The 13,013-nt window shown below is 39.1% G+C and overlaps 1 protein-coding gene across 1 annotated transcript in view; it reads left to right on the forward strand.

The window, feature by feature from the left end:
* AR (androgen receptor) overlaps positions 1-13,013 on the forward strand; it is a 194,597-nt gene that overhangs the window by 150,805 nt on the left and 30,779 nt on the right. Inside the window, exon 3 of the mRNA XM_070461807.1 lies at positions 1,516-1,632. Coding sequence (XP_070317908.1) covers positions 1,516-1,632 — 117 coding nt within the window. The remainder of the gene's footprint in view (positions 1-1,515; positions 1,633-13,013) is intronic.

Genomic DNA, 13,013 nt, shown 5'->3' on the forward strand with positions numbered 1-13,013 from the left:
CAGTTCCTTCAAGCCCAGCATTTTGGAGTCCTTTGACAAAGGGAAGAGAAAAAGAGAGGGAGGGAGGAAAAGGAAATTTTGTAATTTGGTTACACTGAATCTCCAACATAAAATAACCTACTGCAATAGATGAGTTTTCTGTGACAGTTATGTACATTTTAGGCTGACTGAAGAGAGAGGAAAGCTGAGCTGTAGCTAAATTTGTGGGTTCCCCTGATATCAAATAACAATTGTTCTTCAATTTTTCTTTCTTTTCCCTAAAACAAACATTCTTCCCCTGTCAAAAGAAGCCTCCTTAAAATCTTGATCTATTCCATAAAGTAAAGCATGGCAGCAAATGAGAAAAAAAAATACCAAGGACTTGGAGGAAGAAAGGGGTGGGATGAGGGGAAGAAAAATCTCAGGCTTGGGGCAGGACATGCATAAGTTCTGCATGTTTTAGAATAGCAGGTATTACTATCTATTTCTGCTAATAACTCTATGTGCCTCTAGATCTCTCTGTTCAACTTCAGTATTCATTAAGTCAGTGTTTATTAAAGACCTACTGTGTGCCAGGCCTGTGTTAGGAACAAGGAATGAAGTATGTGTTTTTGAGTGGCACTCCATGTTTTTCTTTGAACAGCTATGATCCTAAGGATTTCTGAGTGTGAAAATGTGTATGGTGTGTTTGTGTGTATATATTTCTATGTCTCTCTCACAACTTCACGTGTACATGACAGTGATTGTTTTTCTTCTTCTGTCTTCAGAAGACTTCCTTTCATTTGCTGTGTTTACAAAGAGTGGGCTTTATCCCTTTGATTTTTATACCCTGAAAGCTTGGTGGTATGATCATTAACTTTTAAAAAATTAATTTATTTATTATAATTGGAGGCTAATTACTTTACAATATTGTGGTGGTTTTTGCCATACATTGACATGAATCGGCTATGGGTGTACATGTGTCCCCCTGTCCCGAACCCCCCTCCTATCTTCCTCCCCATTCCATCCCTCTGGGTTGTCCCAGTGAACCGACTCTGAGTGCCTTGTTTCACGCATCAAACGTGGACTGGGCATCTATTTCACATATGGTAATATATATGTTTCAATGCTATTCTCTCAAATCATCCCACCCTCGCCTTCTCCCATAGAGCCCAAAAGTCTGTTCTTTATATCTGTGTCTCTTTCGCTGTCTCACATAACAATTAAAAATCACAGGAAGTTCTCTTTTATAGAAGGATTATCTGTACTTGTATTATGAAAAACAACCACGTTGTGTCATCCTAATAAAGGAAGTATTAGAAGGACCTGAACTGTCCATCCCTTTGAAAAAACACCTATGAAAATCAAACAATACAGCACTGAATTAAATCATCCTGGTTTAATAGAGTTTTGTGATCAAATTGTATGAGACCATTCCCTGTCCACCTCTCTCATTGGGCAGGATATGTCTCACACCTTTTCTGTCTAGAAATACTTTCTGGAGAGGCTCTAGCGACACATTAACGGGTCTGTCTACTCTTATATTTGTTCTCCCAGGAAAACAGAAGTACCTGTGTGCCAGCAGAAATGATTGTACCATTGATAAATTCCGAAGAAAAAATTGTCCATCTTGTCGTCTCCGGAAATGCTATGAAGCAGGGATGACTCTGGGAGGTATGATACTTTTCTTCCTCTTTTTCATTCTTCCTTTCCCTCCCTTATTCTCTTATTCTCTCTTTAAACCAGATTTTCTCTTTGATGCTTCTAAGGAGGCCAGTCATGCTCTGAAAACAGGCTGACCCCTTCACATCCAACATGGCCATCAGTCATCTGGTGCTTTTCTTTATCCTTAAACATGCTACACCACACTGTGGGGCTCATCATAGGAGCAGGAGGTGTGAAGCAGGGATCAGGACCCATCAGAGGATGAGTGAGTATGGACATGACTTGAAGGGCTTCCCAGGGGACATAATGGTACTGACCTTATGTTGTTAAATGATGGCTAGGACGAGAGAACTAAGGAATTCAGAATAGTCGCAGGTGCAGGATGACCCAGGCACAAGCTGGCCCTGAACACCCAGGAATATTCCTCAGTTAACTGCTGCCTGTGTTGTGTGGTGCTGGCCACCTGGAATGAAAAGCTGCTTTTCTTTGGAATCTATGACTAGGCTGCCAAGCAGAGCCAATTTCCTATCCCACATCTCCCAGGGATGAGCAGGCTTTTTAATCATTTCCCTTTCTTTGCAAATCTATTGACAATTTCCAAAAGCATTTTTTTAGTAACAGAGTAGTTTGACAGAATGAAGATACAGCTCTTTCAAGGGTAATCCCCCATCAAAATGCTCTCTGTCCTCTAGTCTGTGTCTACCATGATTTTTGTCACCATTACAGAAAGATTTGACTGACACTTACATTTTCCCCCTTCAAATTCGTATTTCTTCATGTTTGTATCTGTTCACTGTCAGGTTCCTTCCTACCACTTGCCACTTCCCGAAAGATGCACCTTTCATGAGAAAAGCAAGCTTATTAGTTTACTTTGATTTGGAAATTTGAAGAAAGACAAGCCTGTTTCTGAACACCTGAAACTGTGGCCTCATACCTGATTACTTATTATCATCCCGGAAAATCCAAGTGCTTATAATTCTACCCTCTCCCCTCCCCTCCTCAAGACTGATTTAGAGTACCTGTTTATCATTGGCTTTCTGCAAGGTACTCAATACCTTGTCTGCCTATGTGCATATTTACAGAAATCAACATTGTAGTTTTCTAACCATGTGTGGGTCTTCATGTGGGTAGCTGTATCCTTGCCTCCTTGAAGGCTAGTAATATTCTTTAAACAAACCAAAGTATTAAAAATGAATTTACACAGGCTCAGTTTGAGACAGTCTTTCAAATAGTGTCTAGTACTCCTAGACATAGCATGCAGATGCTCTACAAGTGGTTTTCCAGGCAACTACATCAAATGAGATTCAAATCTTTGAGAAAAATAAACTTTATTCTTCTTTGCTTGGCTTACTACAGAGAAATCCTACAATTGTGGTCTACAGTGAGGAGGAAAAAACAGGGCTGGGGGTAGAGGGAGAGTGCAGGACACCCAGGAAAGTTGACAAAGGAATTGTCAAGATGAAATGAATGTTGTCACAACATTCACTGTGGTGGGATCACCCCAGGGTGAGGATTCTCATATACTCAACTCTCAATTATTTAGCCCTTTCTGAATTATGTATAAGAGATGGGGGCTTCTGGATAGACAGCCCCTTAGTTTTCCATTTGCTGATACGAATTGCAAACCTGCTTTAACACAGGTAAAGTTTAATGATAATAAAAGTCTTCATAACATTTGGGCCCAAATCCTAAAATTAGTTTCATGTGTCAGCTAATATCGTCCACTGTAAAGCATCTGTAACATGATTACAGTGAATCCCTTGTGAAAAGAAGTATGTATATAACAGACAATTTCACTAGTCCATATAGCATTCTGACATAAATCTATAGATTAATTTCTTGAAGAGAGTGGTAAAGTAAGTTTTTAAATTGATTTATTAAGGTATTCAAATTTGAATGAGCTTGGTCAACACAATGAAAAGAAGTTGAGAAGTCCTGTGGCTGGCTCTGGTTTCAGTTCCCTTTTTACATTTACTGAATGTCTCCTATGTACAAGGAACCATGCTAGGCAATAGAGCTTCAGGCAGGCAAACTTCAAGAAATGTTCACAAGATACAAGGATTCTTGATGTTTTGTAAATGGTCTTGCCTTTGGAGTCAGGCAGACCTAGGTTAAAGGCCCAGCACTATTATTCACTGTTCCCCCTCTAAGCTTCAATTTCTTCATCTGTAATTTAGACATACCATTCTCACGGAGCTGTAATGGGGATCTGATGACATGATGAATGTGAACATCCTTGGCAAATGACAAAGTGCTAGACAAATGTAAGGACTTATGATAGTAAGGTCAGTGGTAATTTAGCTGGTAAACCTGTTCACAGCACTTCCCAGTTGGATTTAACGCTGTTACTTGGCATGCCCTATAATACGCAATAGCTCCAACAGACAGAACATTATCAGAAATCATCTCAAAACAAAAGTATTATCAAGATCCTGCTAGAAAGCCAATTCTAGTAATTAAGGGACTCACACAGTATATTCAAGTACCACGTCAATAAAAACCTAAGTATTTACCCTCTTAGATACTATTGTTTGGAAAACAAATCTTTCCATTTTGCTAAACTTATCTTCATATTCCCTGCTTCCCTGCTGCAAACCCCTCCCAAGTTTATTTTTATCTTGCAATTTCAGTGTATACTACAACTTTACTCAAATAATGGAAAAAATAAAGCAAACAATACAGTGATCCTTTTGAATATACTAGTAATAGATTTCCTTTTTCATAAGATGTGGGTTTAGCATCAACATTTTGATCACCTTGAAGGAGGATTTATATAGTTCTGTTTTACTTTTCCTACCTTTCAATTCAAACTTATATAATATATTCCAAAATGGCAACTAAGAATATGGTTTTGGGTAATTCCTTTCTCCCCTCTGAGGCTCATTTTTCTCATCATAAAAATAAGGTAATGAGCTTCACCAAGGACCTTTTAAGAATGATCATTTTGTGATTCTGTGTCTAAGCTCACAGAGAAAGAATTGTAGATGTGACAGTCCTTTTTTGGAGTGTCCATTCACTGTCCCAGAAATATAGATTAGTCTAGACTTATGTACTTTGACTCGCATAGTGACTTTAGCTACCTCTGGTCACACCTAAGTAAGATATATCATGTGTCTAGACTGTGTGGATAGGTTATTGATGGAATGAGGGCAGAAGGACTGTCTTTGTATCTTAGAGAAGCTGGCACTCTGCAACTGATGGCTGCTTGATCTTGATGCCTCAAAGTCTCTAATTCAGCTTTCTCTGTAGTGTTTGGTAATGGAATCTCCTCAGCTCAGAGATACTTAAAACACATACCCTTTTGTTTTTGCTTCCAGGCCTCTATACCTGTTGATTCTTATTGTTTTAACTGTTCTTACTGTTTCTGAAAGGATCTTGGAGGTGGTTGGATTCTCAGCATGGTTTCCTTAAAGACTACCTCCAGGCTCTCAACTGCCCATCTACAACAAGGATAGGCTTTTCTTTGAACATAATTTATTTCTGCCTCCTTTGGAAAAACCACATGTCTCTAATTGCTTCAATAATCTAACCTTCTTGCCTACTCTTCATTTAGAATTTTTTTTTTAAATGTAACTGTCCAAAGATGCACTTTCTCTCTGATGAATTAACTGCTGTTTTTTTCACAGTTCATAATTTAAGTAAATAGAGTCACCTCACTTTTCTTTGTACTTCTCAATGATATACTCCCAGTTTTCAAGATGGAATGAGAAAGAAAGAATTACTTTTACCCATCATATTCTTCCCTGACGCTTCTTTCTCATTTGCTTTCATGTTCCTCCCAAAACACTATTTATTTCTGTGTTAAGCAACTCTTGAATTCTCAACTTTTAATAAATGGCATTGTCCCCTGCTTATGCCCTCCTCTCCTGAACCATGGAAGATGGTAGGCCTTTTGGGAATTTCAGGTAACAGCCAAACCCCAGATGTGGAGAAGAAACATGAAGCCCCAGAGCTTGTGAGAATTGGAAGTATGCAGCATTTTCTTCAGGGGTTACTCTAACATATTTGAGAAGTCTCATTCCTTCTAGAGGCTAAACTCCACACCTGAGACTCAAAATTATTAATAGATCTGCAGGTTTTAACAACCTCCATGATTCTCTAGTTGAGAGGATATCCTGGTCTGATGTTGCCATGAGCACTACAAACATCCTTATCATTTTCCAGTGTTGACAAGAGCCTTGATATCAGTTCTTTCATCACTCCCCATGCTCATGGGCAGCCCACCACTGCTACTTCTGGTTCACATGCCTTGGATGCAATAGAGTGATTCCAGTGCTGAAATACCACTCATAGCCTGATTCTTCAGGAGACAAGTTTCACATTTATTCATCCATCTATCCATTCATCCTTCCAACCAGCCAACTAGCTAGGCCTTTCATATTTCCATCCTTCCATTCATCTAGTTATCCATTTAACAAATATTCCTTGAGTGCCAGCTATGTGCCAGTTTCTGTAGTAGGCATTTTGGGGGAACATAGATGAATAAGATAAAATCCCTGCCCTCAAAAAGTTAAATAATTGGAGACAGGCAGTGATAACTAATACAGCTTAACCGTAAAGAATAAATAGGAAATGACTGGGAAGAAGTTGAGTGAGGTAGAGGGAAAGGACATTCAAAGCAAAGTACACAGTTTGAATAAATTCAGAGAGACATTTTAAATAAGCATCGAGGTTTTGAGGAATAACACAAGTATTAATGGTTTAATATAGTCAGATTTGGGCTTCCCTGGTGGCTGAGATGCAAAAGAATCTGCCTGCAATGTGGGAGACCTGGGTTCAGTACCTGGGTTGGGAAGATCCCCTGAAGAAGGGGTGACAACCCACTCCAGTATTCTTGCCTGGAGAATTCCATGGGCAGAGGAGCCTGGTGAACTATAGTCCACGGGGTCACAAAGAGTTGGACACGACTGAGTAACTCAACACTTTCACTTTTACTTTCGTGGCCAGATCTGGGGAAATAGGGAAGGCAAGCTGAAACCACTCTGAAAATATACTTGGTTGTTATGCTAGAAGATTTGAACTTCAGGCAGTTGAAGAGCTATGGCATGGGATAGACATGTTTACATATCCATTTCATTTGCATGTTTGTTTTTTAAGATAATTAGTGAGGGCTTAAGTTTTATAAAAGGAGATAGTAGCCCAGGTAGTGAGAGAGAAAGAAATTTCTAGCATCAATTTTGTTAAACATCTAGGATTACAGCTTTGGTTCCTGGAGTTAGTTGCCTCTGTTCAGATTGATGCCTGCAAGTACTGATCACATGCATAAGCCCTTCCCTTATACAAGCCTGTTGTCTTGATCTAGGCCAGTGCTTCTTGGTGTGAGTTCTGAGAAAAATAGTTCTGTGACATGATACATGAAAATATATTTTTATGGTTGAATAAGTTAGGAAAACTGCATATTATAGTCTTGATCAGGAATATTTACAGTGCATGTTATCATATCACAGACCTTGTCAAATATTGCACTAAAATAACCCGAGGAGCTTAGTAACTCAGGATTCCCAAATTTATCTCACAAACAGAATCCTGTTTTTATATAACACATGCTAATATCCTATAAAACCGATTTTTTCTGGAATGTACTTTGGAAAACTTGGTTATAGATAAATACTCTATCCTATAAGTAGATGATACCACTAGCCCAGGTCATGCCTTTATAGATGTGTATATCTACATGTATATTGCTCACAAGGAGAATCAATTAAGAATGACTTCATGACCAAGAGCCAACGATCTTCACCACATCTCAAGAGTATGCACCAGTGCCTTCTAAAACAACTAAAGTAAACTATTTTTGGTATGTTATTGTCATACACAAAGGATAGGATATAATTCAGGCCAAAGCAGGGTTACTAAGTAAGTTTTCTAATGGTCATAGGTACATATTCCTTACCCAAGGAGCATGCTAGATACATTATTTCTGAGAAACATGATGACTTCTAGCATCATGCAAAGTGATCACTAAATATTTTGGCTATCTAGATATTCTACCCTAAAGTTTAGCAGTCCTTTTTCTCTGACTAGCATTCCAACATCCACCCAGAACCTCATCATGTGGTGCTACCTCATCATGTGGTGCTACCACATACCTTCATTATTCATGTCAGAGGCCTAGAAATCACAAATTTTAAGACTTTGGGTCCCACTGCCCACCCAATGATGAATCCCCTCAAAGCCCCTTTCAGCAAGCAGCAGAGTATTAAGTATCATAAAGACTTAACAATGTAGAACTCAGTTAATGGAATTTCTTCGCTTCTACTTTAACTCTGTAGATTAGAGCCCCAAAAGTCTCTAGGTTGGAGATGCAAGCAGTAAGTCTCAATTCTGAGAAATGCTACTCCCCACACAAATGTCTTAAGATATTTGAGTACTCCTACAGATCTGCATAACTGAGGCATGCACAGAGGAGTATAATTGCCATATAAATTTTGATATCAACATGTACATGTGGCTCAGCAGTTACAGTTTCTGGTTTTCTTTTTTTGTTTTGGTTTCATGTTTTAGGAGGTCCTCGGTATAGTGGAAATAGCTTGATGGACTAGGATACAGACAGGCCTTGTTTCTCGTCCTAGCTCTTCCACTTACTATCTTGATGACCTTGGATAAATTATTAAATCTCTCTGAGCCTCAGTTTCCTCAACTCAATTTCCTAACTACATTATGGGAATAATAAAATCTTCCTTACAAAATTGTGGTAAATTTGTAAAGAAGCTAACACATAGTAAGTATACAATAAATATCACTGTGCCTCCTTTTTCAGATGAAAATTGGTCTGTGTGCTCCCAGTCACCGCTGAAGCCTATTCTCTTTGCTATAGCAGTGGGGATTTTGGCACTGGTTCCTTGGTTCTCTAGTCTCTGAATTTCCCTTGAATTAACCCTTGTAATCTGTCCTCCAAGGCCAATATTGTCATCTTCCAATTGGTTACATACATATTTGGTGACATATTGGAGAGTAAAAGGTATCTTTCTCTCTAATTGTAGTTCTCAAGTGAACTTTTATATGGAATTACCTCCAAACCACATTGTCTGGGACAGCATATATATGCTGTAGTCTGTCTCTGAATATTTGTTTTTATAAAACTGTGGTTAGAAGTAAATAATTTTCTCTGATCATCAAAATTGATGATATCTGGTTCTGAATAAGTATCTCACTTGTAAAATCACCACTTAAAATCCTTGAGTTTTTAAAATGTAATAGCAGCAGATTTTATTGTTGTTTACTTTTGCTGTGAGTGCTCCAAATTCCCTCAGTTGCTTTTGAGAGAGCAAAATGATGTCATAGGCAATATTTTTTGAAGGTACTATGCCGAAAGCTAAGAGTACACAGCACACAATAGGTCATATATACAAAAGCAGGTATTTTCCAAATATAACAATTTAGAAAAAAAGCTTCATATGAGCTGATAATATCACTGTTTGTATGAAAACCTTTTACTTTTGATTTAAGAAAAGTGCCACTTGTTCTTACAAATTGGAGAATGTATTCCTTAAGATCAACAGAAGTGTTTAGAATATTTTCTTATTGTCCTGAACTTCTGCATAGAAAATTTACCTGAGAAAGATGCTTTCTTAGAGACTTTTGTACATCCTTTGGGATCATGTTTTTTGAAGTAGAACTAAGGGGAAAATATACAACCATCCAGAAACCAGTAGAGCCTTCAAATTGTCTATTACTGATAATATTTCCATGACAAAAGATATATAGAAAGTAAACTGCAAATGGCATGGCTACCCTGGATCACCTCTTTTAGAACCAAGTTCCATTCTCTTAAGTCCATTTCATCCTTGCTGTAGTTTTTAGATCTCTTAAGCCTGGCATAGAATGTATTTCTTTCCACTGTTTAATACCCCATTGGACCAGTGGTTCTGTGGCTGAAGTGAAAATTGATTGTTGAGGGACATTTCAGACTTTTAACAGTCAGCAATTTAAAAAAAAATGTAAGCATGAATCCTGAAGAAATCACCTGCGAAAAACTTGGACTGGCATTTCGAACTAAAAGGAAAATCTGGATCTTGACCAAGACAAAAGGTCACCAGCCTGGGCCTGCACAGTGTGGTGTATCATGCTGACCACAATGAAACTGGAAGAGACTGAGGACTCTCACCAGGGTGGAAAATGAGGCATAGAAGCTTTGATTAGTGAGCTTTTAGGTGCAGAGACATTAATTTTGAAGCATTCCCATCTCTAGGCTGAGTAATAATGCTTGTAATATTATGGGATTGTTTGACTGCTACAAGAAATTCAGAAGACCAAATAGGGAGTCTTTGTTGGCCTCTGAGTGGCTATAAGGAGACTGTTAAATTTCACCTCCCTTCTCTCCCTCCATATCCTTTCCTCTCAACCACAACCACCACTTAATTCTTGCCCAAGAGGCGCATACAAACACATATATGTCCTTTAGTATATTGATCAATAAAGCAGAAAAGAAAGAAAGAGGAAAAGCCCCCAAAACTCCAAATAAAGAATTTTCCATTTCCCAGTCTCACTTCTGTCTTACAGATAGATAGGAAATGAGAAGAAAACCTCCAGTCCAAAATGATAGGCACCCCTTCTCCCCAACTTTGCATTGCTGCCTCTTACATCAGAGGATCTGACTCAAGTATCTGATTATGGGGCCAGCTAACATGCTAGCACATCTTCAAGATGCTATGTTCACCAGTATCTCTCTTTCATATTAGAAAAATTCCAGGTTAGATATTGCAAACATCTCATAATGACCAGACACTGCAGAAAGGCTGACCTTATTTGCCTTATTCAAAATGAGGGTTCTAGAGGATTTTATTGGATATCCCAGAAACACCTGGAATGTGAAACTTGGGGATTTAAGCCCCTGCTCCTCAACAGAAACTCTGATGTTGGGGCTGGGGACTACTGTCTTAGTTGATTACTCCTCCTAGTGAGGCTGATGGTATTTCCCTACTTCATAGCTATGTGAGGACTAAGTAGTAGAGTTACCAATTCATGTAGCTCTATCATGATTGTTGTTTTTTATAATATGACTTGGTGTTAGCAGAGGGCCCTTTGATTGTTTTTGATCATATATGATGGCATCAGGCACTGACTCAAGTGGATGCAGTGAAGCTCTAGTGCAGTTGCTTGCTTTCCAGTGTGCCACTGCTGCAAAGAAGCTTAGCTAATGAGACTCAAAGAGCTGCTTTGAACAAGAAGCCACTGCCCCTATCTGAAGCTCCTGTGGTCATTTTCAATTGGTTATTTTACAATTCACAAGTTTCATCTTACCTCTATTTTGCTGGACCTCTGCCGTGTAGCTAGATCGTAACCTTAGGCTCCATCATTGAGCTGAAGGTAGTAGCTGGTCCATACAAGTTCAGTAAGCAAAGACCAGATTTCTGATTCCCCTGGAGGAACACCTCCAAGAAGCCAGCCAGCCGTCTCTTCAAACAGACCAGGAGAGTACAGACATTCTTTTTCTCCTTATTCTCAAAGTTAATGTGACTTCCCTTTTAGCAGTGCACACACACTTGAACTTTTCATAAACCGAAAGAGGGCAAAATCTAAGAACCAGTGCCTACTTTCTTGTTTTCTATTGAAGTTAAGATGATGGAAGAAAGTTGATAAGACTTTACCTCTTAACTTCTAGCTTTAGTGCCCCACACTATTCACTTACATCATACACTTGCTTCTCCATCAAGTGTGATGCTTTGTTCTTCTCCCAGGCCAGCCTCAAACTTTGCATTGAGGAGAGAGCCTTAGAATTTACAATATTTTGCTATGCTTTGCCTCTGCCTCAGAGACTTCATATTGAAGCTAGCTTCCTTCTGGAAGATGTGGAATCTTCGAGGCCAGGGGCTGACAAATGTGAGGGTCAGAAGCACTCTTCCAGCCTTACCTGGAGCCTGCATTTTCCACCCTCTTCCTTCTTATCTCTCCACCTACACACACACACACACACACACACACACACACACACACACACACACACACATACATCTCTCTCCTTCCTCTGACTCAACAACATTCTGGAGAAAAACCAAGGAAAGACTTCAAGGAGGGAAGGGAATTAATTTCCCCCTCTTTGGGGCAGAATTTTAACCTCCAGGCCAACAAGAGTTTCCCTAATGTGAATTGAAAGGCTAATGTGGTTTATTTTTTAACTGCTTTCTATTTGTTTGAATGTTGCATATTTCTGCTAGTGAATTTTCCTTTAATAAAGCCATTAATACACCAATGGTATTTTCTTATTTACAACAGACTGACAGAATTAATGCTGTTAACACTGGGCCTTTTTTCTTTTTCTTTTTTCTTTCTTTCTTTTTTTTTTTTTCTCTCGTTTGCTTTCCAGGTCATGCTGACCTGTTCGGCTTGGACTGTTTCACATTTGTTTTTAATGTCAGTTTAAATGTAATTGTAAAAGCATGTATGCTCTAAATTCATGTAGTTACTTTTTCCAGTGGAAAAGCCTGATATGTGAAACCATTTCCAGGCTCTGCAATTTCACATGAGCAGGTTTTTGGTAATGACCTTGTGCCCCTCACCCAGAATGGTATCTGGACAGTGAACCTCTTTCTTCTGGCTCAGTAGTCAGAGAGAGGAGACTTGGAAATATTTTCTGCCAGATCCTGTGCTTTGGCAAGCATGTGCAGCATTGCATATCATTCTATTATTAATTACGTTTACTCCTTCATGAACTAAAAAGCATTAGACTAAATAGTCCAACATAAACCTTGAAAGATAAAATTTGATATTCTTTTCCCTGGTTATTCCCCTGACTCAGGATTGGAACTGGGAGAATAGGGGCATGAGCGGAAGGACCAAGAAGCCTTCTTGCCTGGGAGAATTTGGCCCTCACTTGTTTGTGTACACTTACACTTGGATGCACCCCCTACTAATCTCTCACTCCATGCCTGCCAAGAACTGGCTCTGTTCCCTGTCTCTTATCCCTGTCCTAGTTATTCCCCACTCATCTCCAGCTGACCCTTCTCCCCACTAACGTGCTACCCTACCTGATAAAATTGAAAGAGTACTACCCAAGAAGTCAGGATACCTGATTCTAGTTCCTGCTCTGTTACTATCTAGCTGTGTGACCTTGGGCAAGACTTGGCTTTAACCCTCAGTTTTCTCATTTTAAAAATGGGGATTAGTTTCAATAGGAAGATAAGAAATAGACAAGACTTGGGGCCTTCAAGCATCTTGTTGGTAATGGAATCTTTTCTTCAAACAAAATCAGATGCAAACCCCAAATGAAGATACAGAATAAAGCACTGCTTTGAAAGAAGGCAGGGTTATTGGAGTCACATGCTCAGCCCCACTTTGCTTCCTCTCAGGGCCCTTTAAAAATCTGTGGGGCTCCATTACTGCAGTAGATTGATGTCTGGGGGAACTTCCAATTTGTTTCTCTCTCCTAATTGGTTTAAATCCCTGTCAAA

Source organism: Odocoileus virginianus, chromosome X (assembly GCF_023699985.2).
Source record: "Odocoileus virginianus isolate 20LAN1187 ecotype Illinois chromosome X, Ovbor_1.2, whole genome shotgun sequence".
NCBI lineage: Eukaryota > Metazoa > Chordata > Mammalia > Artiodactyla > Cervidae > Odocoileus > Odocoileus virginianus.